The 23,969-nt window shown below is 39.8% G+C and overlaps 1 protein-coding gene across 3 annotated transcripts in view; it reads right to left on the reverse strand.

Moving 5' to 3' along the window:
- The window catches only part of il1rapl2 (interleukin 1 receptor accessory protein-like 2), a 384,719-nt gene that overhangs the window by 112,551 nt on the left and 248,199 nt on the right, over positions 1-23,969 (reverse strand). For all 3 annotated transcript variants that reach the window (XM_029441637.1, XM_029441639.1, XM_029441638.1), the window contains 2 exons: positions 17,337-17,523; positions 17,097-17,250 (listed from right to left, as the gene is read on the reverse strand). In XM_029441637.1, coding sequence (XP_029297497.1) covers positions 17,097-17,250; positions 17,337-17,523 — 341 coding nt within the window. The remainder of the gene's footprint in view (positions 1-17,096; positions 17,251-17,336; positions 17,524-23,969) is intronic.

Genomic DNA, 23,969 nt, shown 5'->3' on the forward strand with positions numbered 1-23,969 from the left:
AGAATACTTGCTACAGTAATAATAAGCAACGCTCGAACAGAGCTTACACCCAGGGGACTGTTGCGTGGGAAACCAAAAGTCAACTTTGACTTATTTTAACTTAAGTATGCAAGTTAACTTAACATTCATAACATGCTTTACTTAGCATACTTACATTTTTGTTACGTAATAATTGACTTATTTCAATCCAAACCATCATCTTTTCCTAAACCTAACCAAGAATTTTAGTTTAAATTCACAACGTTAACCACGTGTTTAAAACTGCAACCGTTTCACACCGAGCAGTTTGCTGCAGCATTATAAAGGTAGAGACAACAACTGGTAATGGTCATTTAACAGGCTCATAACTTTTGAAATGGCGGTCAGGCTGTTTTTATAAATGACACTTCCCATTCATTGATGAGTGGAACATAAGCCCATCTGAACTCTTCCTTTGAAGCTGTCCCATAAATCTGTGTGACATAAATTCAGGTGTTAGTAATAATATTAACGATGGCTTAGTACTATTCCCAGTGAGCCGTGACAGTGTGACAGTGTGACAGTGTTCACTTTATTATCAATACGTGCTTTTTCTACTGTGACATGTCAACAACTCCCCCATGCAAAGGGCTTTGTAACACAGTGTATCTAATATGTGTCTCGCCTTTCTCTTTGTCTCCACACAAAAATAGTATTAAAACTACAATTTGTGTCTTTTTAACGAGCAGTAGTAAACCCATCCGCCCTGTACTTCTGTGTAGCGTCTCAGCGTTAGTATGGCTTGTCAGATGCGGTCGTTGGCCTCATTTGTGTGTACAGGCATGATGGTACCAACCCCAGCAACCTCACTGTGACAACAATACTCCAGGAAGTCCCTGCACCAGGCTGTTGTTTGTCAAGAAATAGTTCCAGCACGTAATGGGCAGATGAAACAAATGATGGCTAACAGTTTCCCCCTGCATCCAGTCTTTATGCTAAACAAGACAAAACATGTCCTTACTCCCGCTCTGTATTTAATACACACAGTGATTTTTATCTTCTCATCTCACTCTGTTGATGTGTCAGTTTATGTTATTGTGGCAAATATTTGAGTTATGTATTGGACTGGGAGTGTGTAATGCAGGCTGTAGAATGAATGACTAATCTTGTAAATGAAATGATGTGCAGATAGAAGTCTTGACTGTGAATTTACCTTCACTCTCAGATTAAAAGTTGAAAAACATTTGATTTGCACTCTTGTTATTACATCTAATATCCTGATACGCAGTACTGAATACCGTTTTTGTTTTTTTTACTGCATTATGAAGACATTATTACCTCTAAGAACTGAATCTAATCCATTTGAATACTTCTTAAAAGTTACTTTTAGATCATTTATCTAACTTTTGTAAAGTGTCAGTGAGGTCTCTGCTTCGTAAACTAATTGTATTCTCTGCATATTGTTTTTCTCTCTGTGAATCGGAGAAAACCGATTATGTAATGTCTTGTTCTATGCAGGCCTCACATAATAATGCTATGGATAAAGTTTATCAAAGTCTAGCCAGAATAAACAAAGTTTTGGTTTGTGTTAGCTAACCTGGCATAAACAAATGTGCATAATCGCCACAATCTTCTTTCTCCTCGAGTTGTTTTTCCTGTTTTCTTTTCTTCTTGTTCTTTTTGTTGTTTTTCCTTGCTTGCCTCTCTGTCAGAGGTATCGATGTGTGAGAGACAGCAGGAGCTGCATCTTAAGGTTGTGTAATGCAATTAACTTGACCACTTGGTTTTCTGGGTTTGTGTGTGTGTGTGTGTGTGTGTGTTAACATTTGTTTGAAACTTGTGCCCTTCTTCAACACCAATGGACAAATAAACTTGTGTGTATATGTCTGTGTATACGTAATGTACCTCTTGACTGCATTATTTTCCAGACCAGTGGTTGAATCATATTTCAAGTGGAGAAAAACAAAGGATATCTATTCACCTCGACCAAATATACACACACACACACACACACACACACACACACACACACACACACACACACACACACACACACACACACACACACTCACACACTCACACACACACTCACACACACTCACACACACACTAATAGGAATAACAAACCAGAAAGTAAAAAGCCCGCTGTGTCCCCTGGGTCCCCTCTTCTGTATTTGCTGACATAAAACTAGAGCATATGTAGAAATCTTCAAGTCCTTCTACATCTGAAGTTGACTGATATTCTAATCCAACTTGCCTGGCATCTCAGTCTCTCCAGGACAAACAGACAGGAGATGTCATCTCAGACTCATGCACTGTAGTGTTTGTCCCTGTTTCTTTCAGACAGTCACTGTTCCTTGTCTCCTACAACACGTAGCTCCCATACAACTAAACTACATTCTCAATTATGTTTTCGAGGGAAAGGCATTTTCTCCAATATTATGGTCGCAGTTTTAAACATGTGATTAACTCTGTAAAACTGTAACAAACAAAACAAAAACTCAACACAACTACTTAGTTATGTTGAGAAAAAGAGCATGGTTTGTCTTCAAACAAGTACGCTTGTGACGCTTGTGACATGCATAAATTAAAATATTAAAACATTCCATATGTTCCACTACCCTCTTTGACCATTTTGAATTACTTGACCTCTGTGTAGATAGACTGAATAAAAGAAAAACTGAAGCATGGGGATGTGGCATAAGGGACAACCCAAATTTCCTTAACAGTTCAAGAACTCACTTACTTTGCGGTCTGTTATTCTTCTTCTTAGTCTACCATTGTCTTTTTCCACTGTGTTATCCTATGAAAAAATTCAAATAATCCTAAAAAACGGACTGTCAAATGTCTCGTTGCAGCCTGTTTGAATGTTGTTTATAATTTTTAAAGCTAACTGTCTTTTTCCAAGCAAAATAACACAATAATTTTGCTGTTAGTGGCATACATTTGAATAATTTTAAGGACATTTGTCAAAAACACATTCCCTTTAATCATCACAAGAGTGAGACAGTAAAAAATGATTTTCCAGGTATAATAATTCCAGTGCAAAACATGTCTTTGATATTATACAGCAAGTGTCAAAACACCAAGACTGTTCTGTATGTATATGTTGAGGAAGAAATCATTGTTGAATGATATTATCAACACTAGGATGCTCAAGCTGTGAGCTTTAACAGAAGCAGGTCAAGCTAATTTAACAAAAGAAGAAGCAACTTCAAAGTGGATGATTTTTTACTTTGTTTTAGGGCCACATACTACTTTTATTCTACCAATCAGTTTGAGATAAATCAAACAGGGACCATCTTTCCCTTCCCCAGCGGAGCATGAAGGAGGAAGCACGAGGGGGGTTGTTCAGACGCTAGGGCAGGTATACTGGTAGTGTGGGCAGCCCGGCCACTTTCGTAGCGGATGTGAAGCACTGGCGCGCATCCTGTCGCAGATGTTAGCTGGTTAACCCGCCAGCCACTCCAAAAGTGCCTTTGCGCCCCTCCCATAAATTGAGGTGCTGTTCGAAAGAATTAGCATGGACCTCATCAGACCATTAGACCGGAGTGCACGTGGATATCGCTTTGTATTAATCCTAGAACATGGTTAGTAAGTTTATTCACAAAGATAGCCGTAAATGGTATAAATGGTTAGACCCTCTGTTGTTTGCAGTGCGGGAGGTTCCTCAGGCCTCCACAGGTTGTTCTCCCTCCGAACTTATCAGCAGGAAGCCACGGGGTGTCTTGGACCTGGTTAAGGAAAACTTGGAGGAGGGTCCGAGCACAAGCAAAGACGAAATCCAATATTTCCTGGACCTGAGAGCAAAACTCCATTTACTTGGGCAGTTATCACATGAACATTTGCTCCAGGATCAGGAAGGTTAGCAGCACCTGTACAACAGAGGGTCGAGACTGACACAATTTACACCAGGAGATAAAGTACTTGTCTTTCTCCCATCCTCTAGGTCAGTGTTACTCATTGCGTGACTTGCGAGCCTCCTGCGGCTCGCCAAGCTTTAATTGGTGGCTCACGTGGCAGTGGGCTAAATAAAGGGGCGATAGATATGACTGCAGTCAATACAGAGCAGGGCTATTACATACAACCCATTAAAACACAGTGTCTGCTCTATTAGCCTACAGATAATAATAATGATAATAATAATTGATAAAAGATGCAAATATAGACTAGAAACAAGATATTTAAACTTGCTCGGCAACACAAATTTACCACCTCAATCTCCTAAAAGCATGGAGGGAGGTGGCCTCTGCAGCTTGGTCCGGAGGTGGAGAAACCAGCCCCGGTCTGTTGTGACAGCCATCTTACACCGGGTCAGAGAGCAGACGTTGTATCATTGTAAAGACAATGTGTTCAGGGCGCATGTCTCTCATACAACACCACATAGAGACGCACCATTTATATATGACACTGGATTTAACCAACGGCTACTTGCAGATTCCCCTTTCTCCAGAGTCCAGGGAAAAATGGTCCTTCTCCACGCTGTACGGGTTGTACCAATTAAATGATGCTTCCGTTAAGATTTTTTGGAGCCCCAGCCATCTTCCTGTGGCTCATGGACCGGGTTCTGCACTCCCACTCTGTATATGCTGCTGCCTACCTCATCCACAGCGAGACGTGGGAGCAGCATGTGCAGCAGGTGGGGGCGGTGCTCTAGTTCCTGAGGAGAGTGGGGTTTTTACGGCCAAGAAGTTGGCCGGTTGTGAGCATTGTGTGAGGCGGATGTTACCTGTGTTAGCTAGAAGGCCAAAGCACATTAAATCCTTCTGCAGGACGTGCTCACAATCAGTTGTTTCGGCAAATTCCTCCAAAAACCACTTTAGACACAAAGCCCTCAGTTGGCCGTAATAATTCTGACTGTTGTCTGTTGAGAGGAGGAAATAGTGCTACACTTTCAGAGTTAACCAGTATACTGAATCTATGCTATAAAGTATACATCTTAAAGACTGACAACTATACTATATTCAAGTGATAGTTCAGAAATAATGACACATGTGGTGGCTGACATGACTCATTCCATTTATTTTCACCATCTTTTTCCAGTTAGTTGGCATTTACCCTTCTAAAGCTGCATGCTGTCAAACTTCATCAGGGTTAATTTGAGAAAAACATTTTCTCTCTAAGACTGAACTCTAACCATCTTCACACCTTAGGTGTGAATTTTCACAAAGACCTCTCAGTTTCTCCTCTGATTCAGATTTTGCACTTCTCTGAAGAGCGTCTAAAAGTTCAAACTTTTTAAAACAAGTTTTTTCCTAATAATTACATTTAAGAATGTTCTGTGTTATTATGAAATAAAGCAAAGGAAGCCTCTTTGAAGCTTCTCTTTGAGATGTATTTGAGAAACTCTCATTTTGCAGTAAGAAAAAAGTTAAAGCATCATCTTTCAGTTTTAAAGAGATTTGTTTGCATTCGGTCATCTGCACCACTCTCGGGTCAGGAATGCTCCCGGCTCCTCGATACGATGACCTTTTTAGAAATACAACTGTGGCTTAAGCCCAAGAAACATGAATTGGTTTGGGGATGTAAACCCAGAACGCTAAAACTGGCATCATGCATCTTTTAAATGTTACAGTGAAAAACGCCTGAGCCTTTACTTTTAAATAAATGAATTCACCATCACAAACACCCCAAAACAACACTGAGATATTCTTTTCTCAGTGTTGTTTGTGCCTCTCTGTCTCCTGCCATCTCTATGTCTCGCTTTTGATTTAAGTTGCAAAGTCATGTTAATGGAAAGTGTGTGTGTTTGTGAGGGAGTAGTAACATCATGGAGCCCATCTGTCTTTGGAGAACAGAGCCAATTTCACAATGAATTAGGAGGTGAGTCTCTAACTAGGTCACAGGCCCTTAATGCACACACGCACACGGACACACACACGGACACACACACGGACACACACACGGACACACACACGGACACACACAGACACACACACACACACACACACACACACACACACGGACACACACACGGACACACACACGGACACACACGGGGACACACACACACACACACACACACACACGGACACACACGGACACACACACACGACACACACAGAGGACACACATAGATAGATAGAACAAGAGGAAGAGAGTAAAAGTATAAAAGAGATGAAGGGAAGAGCAATGCACCACTGAAAGAAAAGAAACGGATGGAGAGAAAACAAAAGATGAGAGGAAGAAAGAGAGAAAAGGGTGGAGACACAGGCTCTAACAGATGTAGACGGTGCACTTGAAGAGAAAGACAAAGAATAGAGGGTGTGTGTGTGTGTGTGTGTGCATGTGCGTGTGAAACTGTCAAGCAGGGGAAGTAATGTTGCATTAGGCTTAACAGTATTCCAATGAGGTTACAAATATTTTGCACCACGACAAATCCCCTCTCTTTCTTTGTCTCTCCCTCTCTGTCGGTCTGTCTCTCTTTCTCTCACACACATACACTAACACATGTACACATCGTAACACAGAAATCCTCAGCAGTGTTAAATTTAGCCTGAATGCTGTGTACTTTCCTAACACACATTTTACTCTGAAATATGGATGAGACTTTTTTGAAAAATTGGTTCAGACAAAGTATGCAGAAGAACGAGTTTAGTCGATTTCACCTCCAGAATTTTTAAATGGCTGCTAACTGGATTAGCTCAGTGATCTAGTTGAAGAGAAAGGACTGCCAGGTAAGTTACAGAGCTCAATGTAAAGGTGTTCAGAATGAAAGTGACATACATATTAGAGCTGGTACAATTGGATACAAAGTCAATGAAAAGGAGTAACTAGAGTTTAACAAATGCTAATTCACTCTAGATAATAAATTGAGGCAAAGTCAAGTCAGTTGAAATTAAACACTTGCATCTCACTCTGTTTTGAATGTAATCAGCTGGATTTGAATGTGTCTCCACAGTGACCAGTTGTGATCAGACCTCCTGCTCTGTATGCAGATAAATATGTACATCAGTTCCGTTTGCAAAGACCAAATGCGTTGCTTTTTTTGACAAGCGAGAGGCAGCAATGCACTTCCTGTGACTCGTCTGCCGGAAAAAAAGAAAAGAAGAAGAAGAAATTATAACAATACAGACTGGGTCTGCCCAAGATGTTTGACGTACTTGTAATATACCTCTATGGGCTTTGCGTAAATTTCAGACGTCTCCGACAAGGCCAGATTACACAATTTGAGAAACAACTGGAGATGAGAAAAAAAGGAGGAGTAAAAGCAGAGCTGGGGCTTTGATGACGTATTGTGCCCTTACGTCCCTGTCGGGGACGCATCAGGATCATTAGCATTTAAATGACAAAAGATATGTTGTCAAATGTGTCCAAGATCACCTCGGCAAATGGTTTGAGTGACCGAATCATGATGCAGCTTGGGGGTCGTTGACACTTGTATTTAGTGCTTTCTAATCCAAGGATGTCGTTCATTCACTTCACAGAATGTTAGAATTTGTGCCAGCGTGTAATCCAAAATAAACAGAGTTGGTTTAAATTTGAAGTGCATCTTTTTCAAGTCTCCTTGATTCAGCAAAGCTCTGAATGAAGGTGCTTCAAATGCATCATGGGCTTTAGTAAAAATAAATCCTTCATATCACATTTGCACTGTTTTACCTAATTTTTATACTTCCAACCCTGCTGTGCTTCCACTCTTCCTTCTAACTTATTAACTTGAGCTGTGAGCATGATGAGTCCTGTAAACAAGTCTCTCTGATCAACCATGTTTTTAACTACAATATATCTAAAGTTTCCTTTATGCTTTCACATGACATTTACTGTCAATGGTTTGCATTGAACATAACTTGCATAATCTATGTGATTAGGTTACATGTAGATCCTATTTATATATATAAGTCAAGTCAAATTTGGCATTTCATTTAAATCACTGTTAGTAGGTTACTTCAATCTTTTTAAGAAGACATATTGGGCACAGATTCTAAAAAACAAACATATGACATGCCTTCAGTGTATTCCTTGGTTGGATCTTGTTATCCATTTCCTAACATTTACAACCAGATGTCCACACATTCTGATTTCCTCCCTGTATTACACACACTTAAAGACAAGAGCACACACACACAGCATCACATACATCATAATACTCCTACTCTTGTTTGAACGCAGAGGCTTGCGGGCAAACACACACACAGACCCTCTCACACAGGCGCTCACACACAGAGCTTCAGTGCGGTAGGTAGCAGCTTGCTCCTGAAGGCAGCTCAGGGCTGATGGAGCTCTTCACTGTGGGACATGACGGATATAAAAACACGACGAGAGTTCAGTCTGTCTGTTTCTCGCTCTCCCTCCATCCGTCTGCACAAACTTCCTTTAATAAAACGCCTTTAGCTTTCTCCATGAATCTATTATTGATCATTTTAATTTGTTGGATAGTGCAGAGATCACGCCTGGCTTTATGGAAGACATTTTACTTTATTTAGTCTTCTATCTATTACTCTTTTTCAGCTTGAATCAACAAAGTTTTCAGTTAGACTCATCTTCAAATTCTTAAATGTAATATTTTCAGTTACTTTTTAGTATTCAAGAAGATTATTACCTCTGCCAAGGAGATTAGGTTTTTCGACCTGGTTTGTGTTCTTGTTTGTTTGTCTATCAACAGGATTACGGAAATGTAATGAAACTTGATGCAAGGATGTATCCTGGGCCAAGGAAGAATCCATATAGTATTGGAACGAATCCGAATCACAGGGCAGACACACGCAATATTACTTATGGAAATGGTCTTGGTGAAGGTCATATAATTTATGACATTTATCTATAAATTCAAATGAATTATGTCTTAAGCAATGTGTTCAATGTGTCTTTGGTTTCATCATTAATGTTTCATACACTGCATTTCTGGCTTGAATCCAGTAATGACGTGATAGAGCGAAAGGACAGGGATCATCTCTATCTGACTATTTATCTTTCAATTTACATCTCCGTTTTATCTATATTTTGAATATCTTTCCCTGCAGCTTAACTTTGAAACTTGAGATATAATAAGAATAGTGTACAGCCACGCTAGCAGCGCTATGAGACTGTACTTAGGCAAAGCTTTGAGCTGAATACAAACATGCTCACAATGACAAGAGGCAGATTCTTCCTTAATACCCATTTTCTACATTTACTGTACATTTTCACTCAATTGTTCTTTCATGTTCCTTTCTGGGTTTTCTCTTCTCTGTTCCTCCCCACATCTCTCTCTCCTTCTCTTCCACTGACCCCAAGTTATCTCTGTTCTGACCTGATCAGATCTGTTCTACCCAGCGGACCGTGTATGTGCTTCATTTGTTTATTTGTGTATGCGTAAGCTGCTGTATTTTTGTGTGTCTTGCTGTGTGATCTATTCTGGGGCTATTCCCCCCCAGGGTACAGCAGTAATACTATATGACTCTGTACTCAGTGATCACCAGAGAGATCACACAGCATTGCTAACAACTGGTATTAATGCACAGACACACATATAGAGGCACAACTATTCAAAAACAGAAACACAGGGTCGTAGAACCATTCATTATAATTATATTAATACTAGTTAGAAGTTTATTGTAGACTGGTTGAGCAAGGTGGGTAAGCTTTCATGAGGCAAGTGATGTAAGCCTTTCCTCATGTGATATAGAGTGCTGCAGGAATGAGTCCTGAATGAAATAAGGTATGTGGTTAACACAAGCTTAAGACATTTTCTAATATTGTTCTAAGACATACAATTCTTAAATACCTCAATGCACCTCAAATAAGCATTGCACCTCAAATAAGCATTGCCCTGGTTCCCAGGGCAAAGCTTATTTCTAGGGTTGGCCTAAAAAAAAAATTCATATTTCTACATCACTCTATTCCTCTGTAATTCATTTATAAATGGCAGATGTTGCCAGTACTATTATTTTTATTACTATTATTGTAATTAATAAAAGATGTAATGGTGGCAGCAGTATCTACTCCAGAAGTACAACTGCAGTTGTAATCTATTGGGATCCTATGAACTCTTTTTAGCTTGATAAAACTTGCATAGATATGTCATTGCACTGTTATTGTTTTATTTGTTTTAATGTAATCTAAAATATGCTAACCTGCCTTCCACGACTGAGCCAGAGCTGTATAATTTAAAGCCCTTGTGCATAGGATGTAAACATTTCTGACTATGGCTACTTCTAGTTAAAGCTAAAAATAAAGAGTTTGATTTACAAGGGGCGTTATCAACGAAATATGAAACATGTCAAATCAAATCAAATCAAATCAAATTTATTTGTATAGCCCAATATCACAAATTATACATTTGTCTCAGTGTGCTTTACAGACTGTACAGGTTACGACACCCTCTGTCCCTTAGACCCTCGCATCGCACAAGGAAAAACTTCCTAAAAGAAACCCCAAAATTAAAGGGGGAAAATGGAAGAAACCTCAGGGAGAGCAACTGAGGAGGGATCCCTCTCCCAGGACGGACAGACGTGCAATAGATGTCGTGTGTACAGGATAAACAACATGTGACTGAGTTTGACATCGGCAGACCAGCTCTCAAATGTAATAGCGGCTTTAACAGAAAGTTCCACATCACATGGGTCCAGTCTGTTTTAATAGAGAGAGGATTAGCTCTTGCACACTGAGTTGTATTACGTGTTAGTTGAAGCCTTAATGTTGCAAGCCTTTTTAAAATAATGTTTTTCAGCCCTTAAAGTGTTTTCTCAGCCTAGTTTAACCTAAAGGAGTTTCTGGCGGCTTGTGTGATTTGTTTTGCTGCAACAAAGGAAATGGCTTCCTGACGACCTAAAATCAGTCAAAAGCATCTCGCACCATCTTTGGTGCAGGAACAGACTGGGACTGACTCATCTGTCAGGCAGCCAAGAATCACTGGTGTCACTGAATGTCGTGATACAGAGCTCAAAGTTACAGTCAGAAAAATGATAACAGCCACAGAAAATAATTCAAAGAGCCTGACAGGAAAAGTTGTGAATAAATGACAAATAGACAAGCTACACAAATGTGGGAATTACTTTCTGCAATGATGGAGAGATGACACAGGACTTTGGCCTCTGGTGCCAGAGGAACCACCTCCAGCTCAGCGCTGGGAAGACCAGGGAACTGGTGGTGGACTTCAGGAGGCACCATCATTCTCCCCCAACACCAGTGAATGTCCTGGGAACGGATATTGAGATTGTAAAATCTAACAAGTACCTGGGCGTTCACCTGAACAATAAACTGGACTGGTCAGATAACTCTGCTGCTCTGTTTAAGAAGGAACAGAGCAGCTTTATCTGCTGAGGAGACTGAGGTCTTTTTGAGTGCAGGGGGGCTCCTTAAGACCTTCTTTGACTCTGTGGTGGCATCAGCTATTTTCTATGCAGTGGTCTGCTGGGGCAGCAGCATCTCGGCTGCTGACAGGAAGAGACTGAACAGACTAGTGAAGAAGGCCAGCTCTGTCCTGGGGAGCCCGCTGGACACTGTGGAGGTGGTGGGAGACAGATGAATGACGGCCAAGCTGTCCTCTCTATTGGACAACATGTCCCCCCCCTCCAGGACACTTTGTCCGCACTGTGCAGCTCCTTCAGTGACAGGCTGCTTCACCCGCGGTGCCTCACAGAGAGATACCGTAGGTCCTTTCTCCCTGCAGCGGTCAGACTGTACCATCACCACGTTCCCCTGGTACACCCCCACACCGAGAACACACTATTCCACCACTGTGTGCGATTATCATGTGCAACAGTCACTTTTACAACTTTTTATCAACCACTTATATTATTTTTATTCTATTTTATTCAATTAATTATTGTGTACTCACCACTTTACTTCATATGTTATTTCATATGTAAAAATATGATGGTGGGTTATCTTATGATATGATTGGATCATCTTATATTAGATTCAAAACAGTACATTTACTTTCTGTAGTTTCAGAATACTTTGCTCTGGTATCAAAAGTCGCAATATTTTGCCTTGATTGAAATACAACTGTATGTAATAATAATACCTTAATTGCAGCCATGAGATGTGAGCCACAGCTGCTGCTGCTGCTGCTGACTGTTTTGATAAGTAGGCAGAAGACCAAACTACAATATCTAAATTCAAGTTGTTTTCAGAATACCAGCATTCACTTGTCCCTTTCACCTCACACAGTATCTTTCCCTCACGTCTTTTCATCAGGGCCCCCCTTGGGAGGTGCACTTCACAGTTTCATAACCTCTAGCCTTGAGTAGACCTTTTGTAAAATGAGTGAAGCCTAGGGACAGAGTGTCGGTGGTGCACTTCTTCACAGCGTCTGCTCTAAAGAAAGAAATGTACCTCTCTGATATTCCTAATTCTACTTTATTGTTGGCAAATCAATTCAAGTGTTAAGCCTTTAGTAACTCAGGACAAGCAATGAAGCACAGTGAGCCTTGATGTTAGCTTGGACCCAAGAACATCCCAGGGCTAAGCATTGACAGTATGAACAGTATTGTAAACACAAGTGATTACCCCAGTTTAACAAAGTGTACACTTCCCTCGGGTGCAGCAGTTAATTAAAACTGTAAATGCTTAAAAAACTAACAGTACGATGCTTTGAAAGAAGCACACTGAGAGTGTGACATTTAGAACATGTCCTTTCCATTGCAGGTTTTTCCTCAATCTCACAGCCAAATTTGGGTCTATTTCCAGCACTTCTTTTCAGCTAAGTGTATTTTGCTGGATCAACATTATAGCCGGCAGTAGAACTGCGGGCTCTGCCTGTGTCTTTACTTTAATCTCCATTTAATGTTGAAAGCACGGCAATAAAGCCTGCTGGCAAGGGACACAGACCTAACTACAGGATCAAGGACAGAGATGTTTAGCAAAGGCCTGGCACATACTGACAGATGTCTTAAGGGCTGGTTTCACTGAAAATCATTTACAGTGTAAGCATGCTGTCAGAAATACTGAGCTGCAGTTGAAAAAAATCCCTTTTTCCACCATGTGAAATAGATCCTCTACTGCACCAAATGTTGCTGCTAAAACGCTTGAAGTACCATGACATAATAAATCTTACACAAAGACGCAAATACACATATATGTTCATGCATGCACACAGACACACACGGATCTTGAGTGGGTCGTGAGCATTGACCTGGAATGGCCAGAGAATTGGCCCTTAGCTCTGTATGCATGTGTGTATAAATGGAGAGAAAAGAGACAGACAGTCAAAGATCTAAATGTGGACACATATAGAGAGGAATGGAGAGAGAGGCTGAGCGAGGAAGTAAAGTAATAAGAGTCAGAGAGAAATGGTGCCTTCCTAAACACGACGAGATAAATTAGCGCCACAGCAGTTAGCATCAGGCTGAGACACAAATCTTGGTCATTCATGCTTATATTGTGTCACTAAGTTAGTTTGTCCCCATATGTTATTTTGATTCCCTGCTCAGTTCTGTCACTTATTTGATAATGGCCCCTAAAACGACACAGGGATATGATGGAAAGTAGACATAAAACCTACAAGTGTATAGTAAGAACAATCAACCATACTGGGTATTTCACTATAGTGTCATTACATCGGTCGTTGTGGGGCTTATGACGATAAAACGAGTCACAATAAGCAAACCTGATCATTTCAACACAATTCAGAGTGATGACATTATATATCTCTTTGAACATTATGATATAGATTGTTTTCCCTTGAGCATGTGATGTACCCACATCCTGCCTTTAAAATTTTGTTTCTAACATGAACATGATTCCCGTGCTGACTTTTATTTTGATTTGATGTGTGCTGAATGCCAAAAATAAGTGCTGTTTTGAACTTAGTCCTACAAACTATTTTGGGGTTAGCAATAAGGTTGTTGGAACGAATTACGGGAGTGGAATATAATTTGGAAGCAAAAACATAAATACTAATTGAATGCTTGTATTACTATTAAAATATACATATATAGATATTTTTTATAATGTCTTGCGTTTGTAACGTGGATCTCCGTGATGCATACACAATGCTGCTCTCACGCCTGGTGTAGTTTCAGTTTCACTGAATATAGTGGAAGCGCAGTGTTGCAGCAGCGGCTCCGCGAGCAGTCCGCATGCGCTACGTGTTCAATAGAGCCAGCCTGTAACGTTAGCGAATCTCCCCCTTCTCATGTGGCCTACCCACATGTCAAAACAAAATGCTTTCTGATGAGCATTAACATTTCTTGAATCTCAATGTCACTATTTACAAATACAAATATAGTAATCTGCAGAATATGTAAATTCCCAAAGAATTACCACTCAACAACGAGTAACCTGAGGGCTCACCTGATAACGCTACACACTGGCAAGCAAGGCGATCTAAATTCAGAGGAACCGCAGCCAAAGGTTTACAGTACTACTGTACTGTAAACCTTTCTGGAAAACTTACTTTAACTCTACATGTTCTAACACATTCCATCCTTTGAGCTCTCGTTCTCTTTAATAAAACACAGTAACTCTCTGCATGCTGGAGCACAAGAATAATAGATGATAAGAAATGTTCCAATGTGACAACTCAACGTGGGAGCCAACAGAAACTATTTCCTACTTACAAAATAAACTCAAGATGGGAAACCACATTTTCTCACCGTATCGTCCTCCACAGGAGAGTAGATGAAGGGAACTGAGGGAGAGTGGTTCTGAATAATTCCCTGACAAATGAATTTCGTATCGACTCTACCCAACAAAAGGTTGCTGTACATCTGAAACAGATCACAAAGTACAAGATGAGAGAGACCCTGAGTTTGGTTCTGGGACTCAAAATGTAATAGATATGGAGCACTAAATGTAAGACAGCATACTCTAAAAGGATATTGTTCAAGGCATATCCACTTTCAAAGTATGCTGTTTATCATGGCACATCACATTACAATATGTCAGACTGGAAAACCACACTTTTTGTTTTCATGTGTATGTCTGTCTGTTTGTGTGTGTGTGTGTGTGTGTGTGTGTGTGTGTGTGTGTGTGTGTGTGTGTGTGTGTGTGTGTGTGTGTGTGTGTGTGTGTGTGTGTGTGTGTGTGTGTGTGCGTACGGGCAAGCAATTCCAAAGATGTGTTAAAGCAAAGGTAGGGTGCGTGTGTGTGTGTCATAGAAAATTAGCACAGTATGTTGTCACTGTTCACATCAACATGCATATTGCACATGGCACAACAACAAAACACAAGCAGGCATCTGCACCCAATCAAAGAGACCGCAGCCCTCCCCCACACACGCTCTCACACACAGTACAGTGCAGATGGAAGTCAGCTTAAACTCCTAACAGCAAAGTGCAGATGTTACTGCCTAGTCAAAGTTAAGTCACTGAAGCCGCTGGAGCTTGACACAATATATGTTTAATCTGGGAATAAAGAAAATAGATCAAATACCCAATGGTACCATGAATATAAATGCCCTCGGTTGTTTTGGGATAGAGTTGTATTGTGCAAAAAGTGCTGCAGTAATGATGAATGATGTATTGCTGAGTCTGGGCATCTGTCAGAAATAATGGATGCTCTGGAGTCACTGAGAGATCCATTGTATATTAAAAGCAGACAAAATACATATTCCTGCCATGGTTCAAGCCCACTCTCTTTGATTTGTCAGTTTACATGAAACCAGTCAGAGTGGAGTAATGCACATATACTTATTCAATTCAATTCAATCAGAAGTTATCTCGGGGCACTTTTCATATAGAGCAGATATAGACCATACATATTATAATATGTACAGAGACCAAACAATTCCCACCATGATCGACAGTGGCAAGGAAATGAATGAATGAATGAATGCTGTAAAATGATTGATACCCAGGCACTGTTGGAATATACTGTGTGGGTCTGCCTGACCCAATAACACCCAGTCCCGTTACAATTGACATGTTTGTACTGTCAGACGGTAGTTGACAGACCCCATCCTATCCTATCTGTATTGTCCGTACCCATTCCATTCCAACCCATCATATCATTCAAAAAAAGAAAATACAACATCCACTCTTACTATTGGTAATGTTTCTTCTTCTAGTGCCTGTTTTATTTGTTGTGCACCACAGGGCACACTCTTAGGTCCACTACGGACTTGATTTTACTCTTGGGGACATCATTCACAAAAATATATTTGCATTTCTAGGCCGCCGACACCTGGTTTTATGTACCAATAACACTTGGGGAAAATCCCAATCTTGTCACTGTCGTTAACAGCTTTGACCAGATTAAGTGCTGAATGTCCAATATATTCCTGCAGCTAAATGACAAGAAATCACACACAATATTAATCAGTGCCCCCAACTTCATTCAGGGCAACTGCAATAACTTTTTCAGTTGTCAACTATTGTCAACTACGTGATAGTCTGACTTCAGTTTGGATGCACACATCAATAAGGTTGTAAAGTCCTTTTTTTCAAATGAAAAGCAGCCCAAAATGAGATCTTGTTTAAACTTTCTATCTCCTGACCTGGAAAAAGTTAACCATGCTTTTATTGTATGCTGTTCAGACTACTGTAAGTCCATTTATTCATGTTTACGCCAGAGTTATCTCTCTCTCTCTCTCTCTCTCTCTCTCTCTCTCTCTCTCTCTCTCTCTCTCTCTCTCTCTCTCTCTCTCTCTCTCTCTCTCTCTCTCTCTCTCTCTCTCTCTCTCTCTCTATTGCAGTTAATGCAAAAATGCAGCAAGGACCATAACAAATTCAAGCAAGCATGACCACATCACACCTATTTTAGCCTCCTTTCAAAATGTATTTAGAAATTGCAATAATAATACTTTTAAGGCTACATTAGGCCTAGCCTAACCGCAGCCTAAGATCCTCTGGTGATATTCCCCTTACTGTTTCTAGGTCCAGGTTAGTCACTAGAGGCTTTGCCTTGATTTAATCATCATCAATCCCTTTATAGGTTCAATCCTATCCTCCCCTGGCCCATTCAATGTGTGTCTCTCTATTGTAAAGTATCCAACCTGTCCTGACCCAACTCTTCCAATACCATGGTATCTGTCCCTGTCCCATCCTATTTCTCATGGATCCTCCCATCAATCCGAGCAGATAAACACCATACATTTCTGGTATTAAGAATACATGTTCTTTTCATGTTTCCATCATATGACAAAACACATTTAAATTTCTTGAATGTATATGTCGCAGACAGTTTTTTTCATTACCATGTTCTGCCATTCATGATATTTCTCAAACCACATACTTTTTATAGGACCATCCATCCATCAATGCATTGTGTCCTACCTGTAACTTTGAGTTGAGTAGTCCGCCGCACCAGTCTGGATCCATACTGTAACTCACAGGTGTAATTTCCCCCGTCGCCCTCTTGCACCTCAGGAATCCAGATGTGTGTATTGTTAACAATGATGGAGCGTCTCCATTCAACCCGCTCACACTCCTGACAAGAGACACAGACTGATCAAGTTAAAACACAAGACTGACAGATGTTTTCTGTACTCTAAACTCTTTTTGTGCATGTCGTACCTTATACCAAGTCATCTGTGGCTGCTTGTATGGAGCCAAATAGTCTTCTAAATCAGGACAGGTGATCATTTTGTTATGGGTTATCTCAGCTTTCTCCAGATGTCGGATTTTGTTGCTGAAGCATTTCCCCTCATCACTCTCGTCCACAGTCATCGACATGGACACTTTCATGCAGTATGTCGCGTTCCTGAAGATATTACAAACACAACATTGGATATTGTGTTATGCTGTTCTTCTACAGACATTAGCAGACATTTAAATTCAAGAGTTAGCAACAACAGTGACATGAATCATTCCTCCATTTGTCCAAAAACTGGGACTGTTTGGAAGCAGTGTAAGTGCTGTTTTCATGGTGAAAGTATTGGCTTGATCATCTGGCCCTGTTGTGGGTATTTTGATGACATGAATTGTCCTTTGACATCTCAGAGTTTATTTGACAACATTAAAGAAATTGGCGTCCAGAAGAATTTACAGGTTATACAACCTCTATTGCATACAAACAAAACCTTGTATCATAATAAATTAAACTCTGTTATTAAGGAACATCTTTGGGCAATGTTGAGACAATTGTTTATTTTATTGTATGTAATATGTTTTGTTCATAAAGGCTTGTTTCAAAGGATCAGTCTTCACTCAAGTTGAGGGTTTGTGCATCACGACGAAAAGTAAATGTTGGTAATTGGTTTTATTAAACGGCAAATAGATTTCTTAATTAAAGAAACACAATGTCAGTCTTAATCTTTACTGAAGTTCATTGTCAATCAAAAGTACAAAGCCAACTAACTTCCTCTGTAAACAAAAATTATGAATCAGTCAATTCAAATGCCAAATGAAGCTTAACAAAGAGTCAGAGCTGCTAAAATAAGAGTGTACAGGTTGATCCTTGGTGAGAGGTGGATCTAATAAAAGGCTATTAAATATCAAGAAGCAGTGGGAGCAAACTCCATCTGCCTTTTTCCACACCTGACTTTTCCTACCATGTCATGGTAGGAAAAGCACAGGTTCTATGAATAACATTAACAATGACTCCAAAAAAGCTATGACGGCCATCATTAATTGCATTTTTTAAACTTTTTACACTGCTTAAAAAGGCATTATGGGCTGAAACTGTCATGGCGAGAGAGATCCTCTGATATTAAAAGTAAAATAGCTGTGGAAAGTTCCAGCTCCAGAACTGTGGTAAGCCCTCATTTTCTTACTTTTGGAATAATAGTAGTTTTCAATTGTTACATCTCATACACTGTGCAAGCATTTGACAGAGCTATCTACCAGAGCTACTCTAATGAATGAAGATAAACTTTATATTAATCCTGACAATGCCCCAATTCCGTACTATATGCTAGTACTAATTATACACTAAGCAAATGCTGACAAAATTAGCAAATTGGTTAAACAAAATTCAAGGTAGGCTGCATATTATATAATATGAAAATTACACATTGTTTTAGTCAACAGTCATCCGACACTCCTGCCAACATGAAATCCAAGCTTCACAGCAAAGCTACTAGCCAGTAGAGTAACGTTAGCTAGTAGCTGAATCTGGTAAGAAACAGAGTAGCTAGTAGCTACATGTTGGTAAGAAACAGAGTGTAGCCTAGCTAGTAGCTTCTTTTTGTTTAGGATTAATTCATTTTGGTACATTGTCCCTGTTTTTGTATAGACAATGGATTAATTGACAATGTGTAATGTGAAAGTGACGAACACACAAAGAGTTAACACTTAACTCGGCAGTTCCTGTTAGCTCCACGGAGCGTTTTAGCACTTTCAGTTAGGCTATTTGTTTTGGGTTTACAGAGCACAATTTTTACACTGTCAGCTACCTGCCAAGGACCAAACAGCAGAGGGACAAGTTAGCAACTAGCATGCAAACATAGAAGATAGCATTAAGAGCCTCATATTTCCCTCAGGAATTAGTGGAGAGTGGCTAACAGGAGAGTAAATATTGGACTTACCAGGTACCAGGTACCCGGAGACGTCAAATAAGACTCCAAATAATAACAATACATAATAAAAAAGTTGTTATTTTTGGGACAGATACATTGTCCTAAAGCCTTCTTGTACTGTAAGGTTTACTCCTGCCTTGTGTTTGCACACCTGATCCAATTAAGTTGCAGTTCTTAATTGGATCAGGTGTGCAAGAACAGAGCTGAAGCAATAACTTAGAAGACAGGTAGACTCTATAGACTGTGTGAGAAAACGTGTTGTTATTTTATTGGTGCAATGTTGGAGGATAGAGATAACACACTACATCCATCCTTGTGTTACACATGTGACAGTAAGGGCCTTGAGCCTAATCATCTAATGCAATAAAATAACAAACTGTGAAGTTTGTCGTGATGTGTGATGTATTTGAAGTCCTAAAATCAGCTCAAGGTGATAGTAATTGTGTGTGTGTGTGTGTGTGTGTGTGTGTGTGTGTGTGTAGGCCATGCTGTGTGTGTTCTCCCAAGTTCACCTCCAGACACAAAAGACCACATTGATCTCTTATTCTTTCTCACTCTCTAACACTCAAACACACACACACACACACAGGTCTCACCCACTGTCCCTCAACTATAACCTCTCATCTAAGTGGATCTACCACTTATCCGATCAGAGCTGTGTATGTGTGTGAGTGTGTGTGTGTGTGTGTGTGTGTGTGTGTGTGTGTGTGTGTGTGTGTGTGTGTGTGTGTGTGTGTGTGTGTGTGTGTGTGTGTCTCATACAGGGGAAACAGAGTTGCTTAGTCATTGACCTAGCCAAGACCACTGAGCATTGAACTTAAGGCCTGGAAAGCCTTTTATCCATCCATCCATCTCTCAGTCTCTCTCCTCCTCAACAATCCATCTCCAGCCTGCAGCATCTTGTTTTCTCCTCCAGTGATTCAGTTACCTTTTCTAGTATGCTCCTGTCACTCCCTCTCTTTCTCTCACACATAAATCATCCAGCCTTTTATGAACCCTTCACATTTGACTTATTTGTCCTCCACAGCCAGTATTAATTTAGTCAATAAAAGTTATGAAAGTAGCAAATGCAACAAATGATCTTTTCATTATGGTATTATTCAACGACATGGATTCATCGGTGGAACCGCACACGGTATGCTTGTGATACAGGTAATGTTAAATAATGTTACCAATTCTTGGAAAGACTTCTGGACTAAATGTATTAATTCCCACTGAAGATAATATACTATATACTATATATCCACCAGGTGGCCAGAAACACCAGGTCAAATAAATGTTAATGTTTCTCCGTATCTGCTGGACATGTAAACATGTAAGAGTTTGCTAATGGAGTTACCAAATTATTTTAGGTGACAATATGTCAATGGAATTTTTACAGGTCCAGAATCTGTTGGCAACCGTAAAAACCTTTTTGTATCGGAAGCGCTCTGGTTTCTGGCGTTCGTATTACGTTTGTCATACGAGTAGTATTGACCAATCATGTTGGAGCGGGATTTGGTTCCATTGTATTTAGCGAACAAGTCACAAGACTTCATGCCCAATATTTGAGACTTTGTCCTCCCTCTACTTGTGAGAAATACAATTTATTTTCTGTGATGAAATATGATAACAAATGATGCATGTAGATCATGAATCATGTGGTAAACCTCCACAAGCACTATCAATACTGATATGTGAAGAAATATCTTAATTCAAAGCAATCCAGATCCTCCCTCACACAGGCACTGAAACAAACACTCTCACGCATTCAAGAGCTGAGAGGCATTTTATGTTAACACATTCTTTTATCGTGTTTCTTTGATGATATTGTTCTATACATTCATGCCAGTAATACACATTGAAGTGAGAGGAACTGAAAACGGAGGAAGTAAAACAGCTTCCTCTTGTTTTTCCCATCTTTTTCACTATTGTATCAGCCTTTGTCATGGCCTCTCCCCCTCAGCCTGTCCAACCCTGAAAGCAGAAGCATAACACTAAACTGTAAAAACAGCATCTACGTAAAGACGAATGTATTATGCATATCTCACTATAAACATGACCATTCAATTAGACGGCAATGCAAACGCTGTGTCAGAAGCATTTAGCGCATGATGTGCACCTCTTACAGATGCAAATTGTGCGTCTGTGTGTGGATGTGTATTCATATGTGGAATACATTTAAATGCTTCAGTTAGTAAACTGGCCCTGAAGTAAAAGACACAAGAGTATGCCTATTTAGTGCATGAGCTGCACATTTTGTTACTATACCGTAATGACAGAAAGGTCTTTGAAGTTATCTTGATGTTGATACCCTGAATATATGTGGAATTATTGGAAACAATAAGTAGATACAGTCAGTTAAAATGAGTATCTAACAGAGTCAAGCTTGCCTTAGCCTTATTATATTCCTTCCACTCTTAATTACAATATGTTTATTGCCTTTGTTTGTGAGTTTCTGGGAAATATAGGAAACCACTAATTAATGCAGAAGCAGATGGTGCGCAATGTAAAACAGGGGGGATACCAACAAGTAAAAAAGCATCTCAAATATCTCCTGGAAGTGTTGAACATCACAGCACTTGCAGTGTATTTTCACAGAGCATCTGAGGTTGCCTTTTATTAGCTTCTTCCAAGAGGAACTTCAGTCAATTTAGGAAATCAAAGACGTTTGAAATCAATTCATAATTTTCCTTGCCAACAGATTTATTTTCAGTAATCCTTCTTGATTTCACCTTCCACTGTATGATTTGCCTGCAGACAATTGATCGTATTTTTCATGAACAAGGTAAGGTGTGAGGTTTTGCTTTCTTGTCAAGAGTTAGATGAGATGACCATGACAGTGGCTACAGCCAGCTAGTTCGCTTAGCTTCATGTATAGGTGTCCAAATCTGCCTACCAGTACAAGTGTAAAAACAACAGGTTGTGATTTTATGGGGGGGTTATGTGCCAGGAGCAGCTATTTCCTGAAGTTAGCCAACAAAATCTCCAGTTTGTATGTAAGATAAGTAGCTACTTGCCTTTTACTCTCACTCACTCTTTGTACTTTTACCTACTAAAAGTATTGCACTATACTTTGTTTATTACCCATGTACAATCATGAACCAGGACATGCATTGGCTGCCAATAAGAAAGTCAAGAGTGACACAGAGCACACAGGGAAGAGGTTGGGGTGGATAGATAAGTAAAACAAACACTGGACTTACTTTAACATACTTAACTAATGCCACATACGAAAGTTAGGGAACAAACATACTTATTTTAATCAAAACCACAATATTTTCCTCAACCTAAAGTTGTTTTGATTCTGCACTGCAGGGGCATGCATAGACGCATTTTGTTTTAATTGTTTCACTTTAATTGTTAACTATCTCACAAAGGTTTCTACTGCAGGGAGTTGGTCTTTGTGGTGAAATTCAAAGAAAATTTGTACAATAACTTTTTCTACAAATTTCCACATAAAAATGTTACTGAATTCGCCCCAAAGATAAAAGCTGTTAATGGAACATCTCAGCCCTTAAGACAGAATTCACTAATGTGAATATCTGTCAAGAGGAAGGAAGAGGACATTTATGTGGCACAGGACTTTATTAAGCAGACAAGAAAATGGCTGCAAGTAACAGACAAATGAGCAAAGATCTTGAAGTTCTGAATAACAGAATGAATATAGTGCTACAGATTAGATTGTGCAGGGATAGTATTTGTGGTTCATCTCGATCTTATTAGAGATGTGTTTGCATTTCATAGCCTCAGGTTATTTCAGTCTCATGAGACGTGCACACTTTGCAGGCCAACAAAGCAGCGTTACCAGCAATGATGTTTATCGGGATTTTTTATGGGACACATGTCCATGTTATTGGGAGTCTAATCTGTTTTCAATAATACTATTCACTCTACCAAGGCTTGCCACTACCGGTCGGAAATAAAGTCTCACCGTGTAATTGAGAGATACATCGTGATAATAGGATTATTGTATTCACACAAATAAAGGTATTACGTGTCAGTAAGGATTGCAGAACTATTAAAGAGTTTGTTCGCTCAATTAGCAAACAAAGAGGCTGCTTGCTGGGGATTCTGATATCACTAAGGTGGCAGAGCCACTTGCTTTTAGTACGGTGTAGATTGTGCAGTATTGCACTCTGCATACATGTTATGTGTATTTCCCATAATGTCAAACTAGTGCTTTAACTTTTTTCATATTCTGTATGGTAAATGAGTAAAATCATAAATAATACACATTAGGAATGTAAACTTTTGTTGCTCATTATTACATGTTGTGAAATGAACTCTTGTGACAAATGGTGCACCCATTTCGAATGTTATGAGCCCATTTAAGGGACGTCATCACTACTATTACAATGTTTCAGACGGGGAACACTGACCCTTGTGAAGCGGTCACAGGTTTAAACACGTGATAAACAGTGTGAATTTAAAAAAAACTACTTGGTTAGGTTAAGGAAAACATCATGGTTTGGGTAAAATAAGTATGTGTGTTACGTTAGTTAAGTATGTTAAATTAAGTTAACGCGCCACTCTTACGTAGGCCTACTACGCCACCTGACTTCATCCCTTGCTTGGGTCATAATTACTACATCCACTTGAAGTCGCCAGTCCTACCAATAGATAATAACTGCCTACTGAGCCAATTAGGAGGTAGATTCGGGCCACTTCACCTCAAATCTATGTTCCCGATGACGACTGATAACGGCCA

This window comes from Cottoperca gobio, chromosome 10 (genome assembly GCF_900634415.1).
Source record: "Cottoperca gobio chromosome 10, fCotGob3.1, whole genome shotgun sequence".
NCBI lineage: Eukaryota > Metazoa > Chordata > Actinopteri > Perciformes > Bovichtidae > Cottoperca > Cottoperca gobio.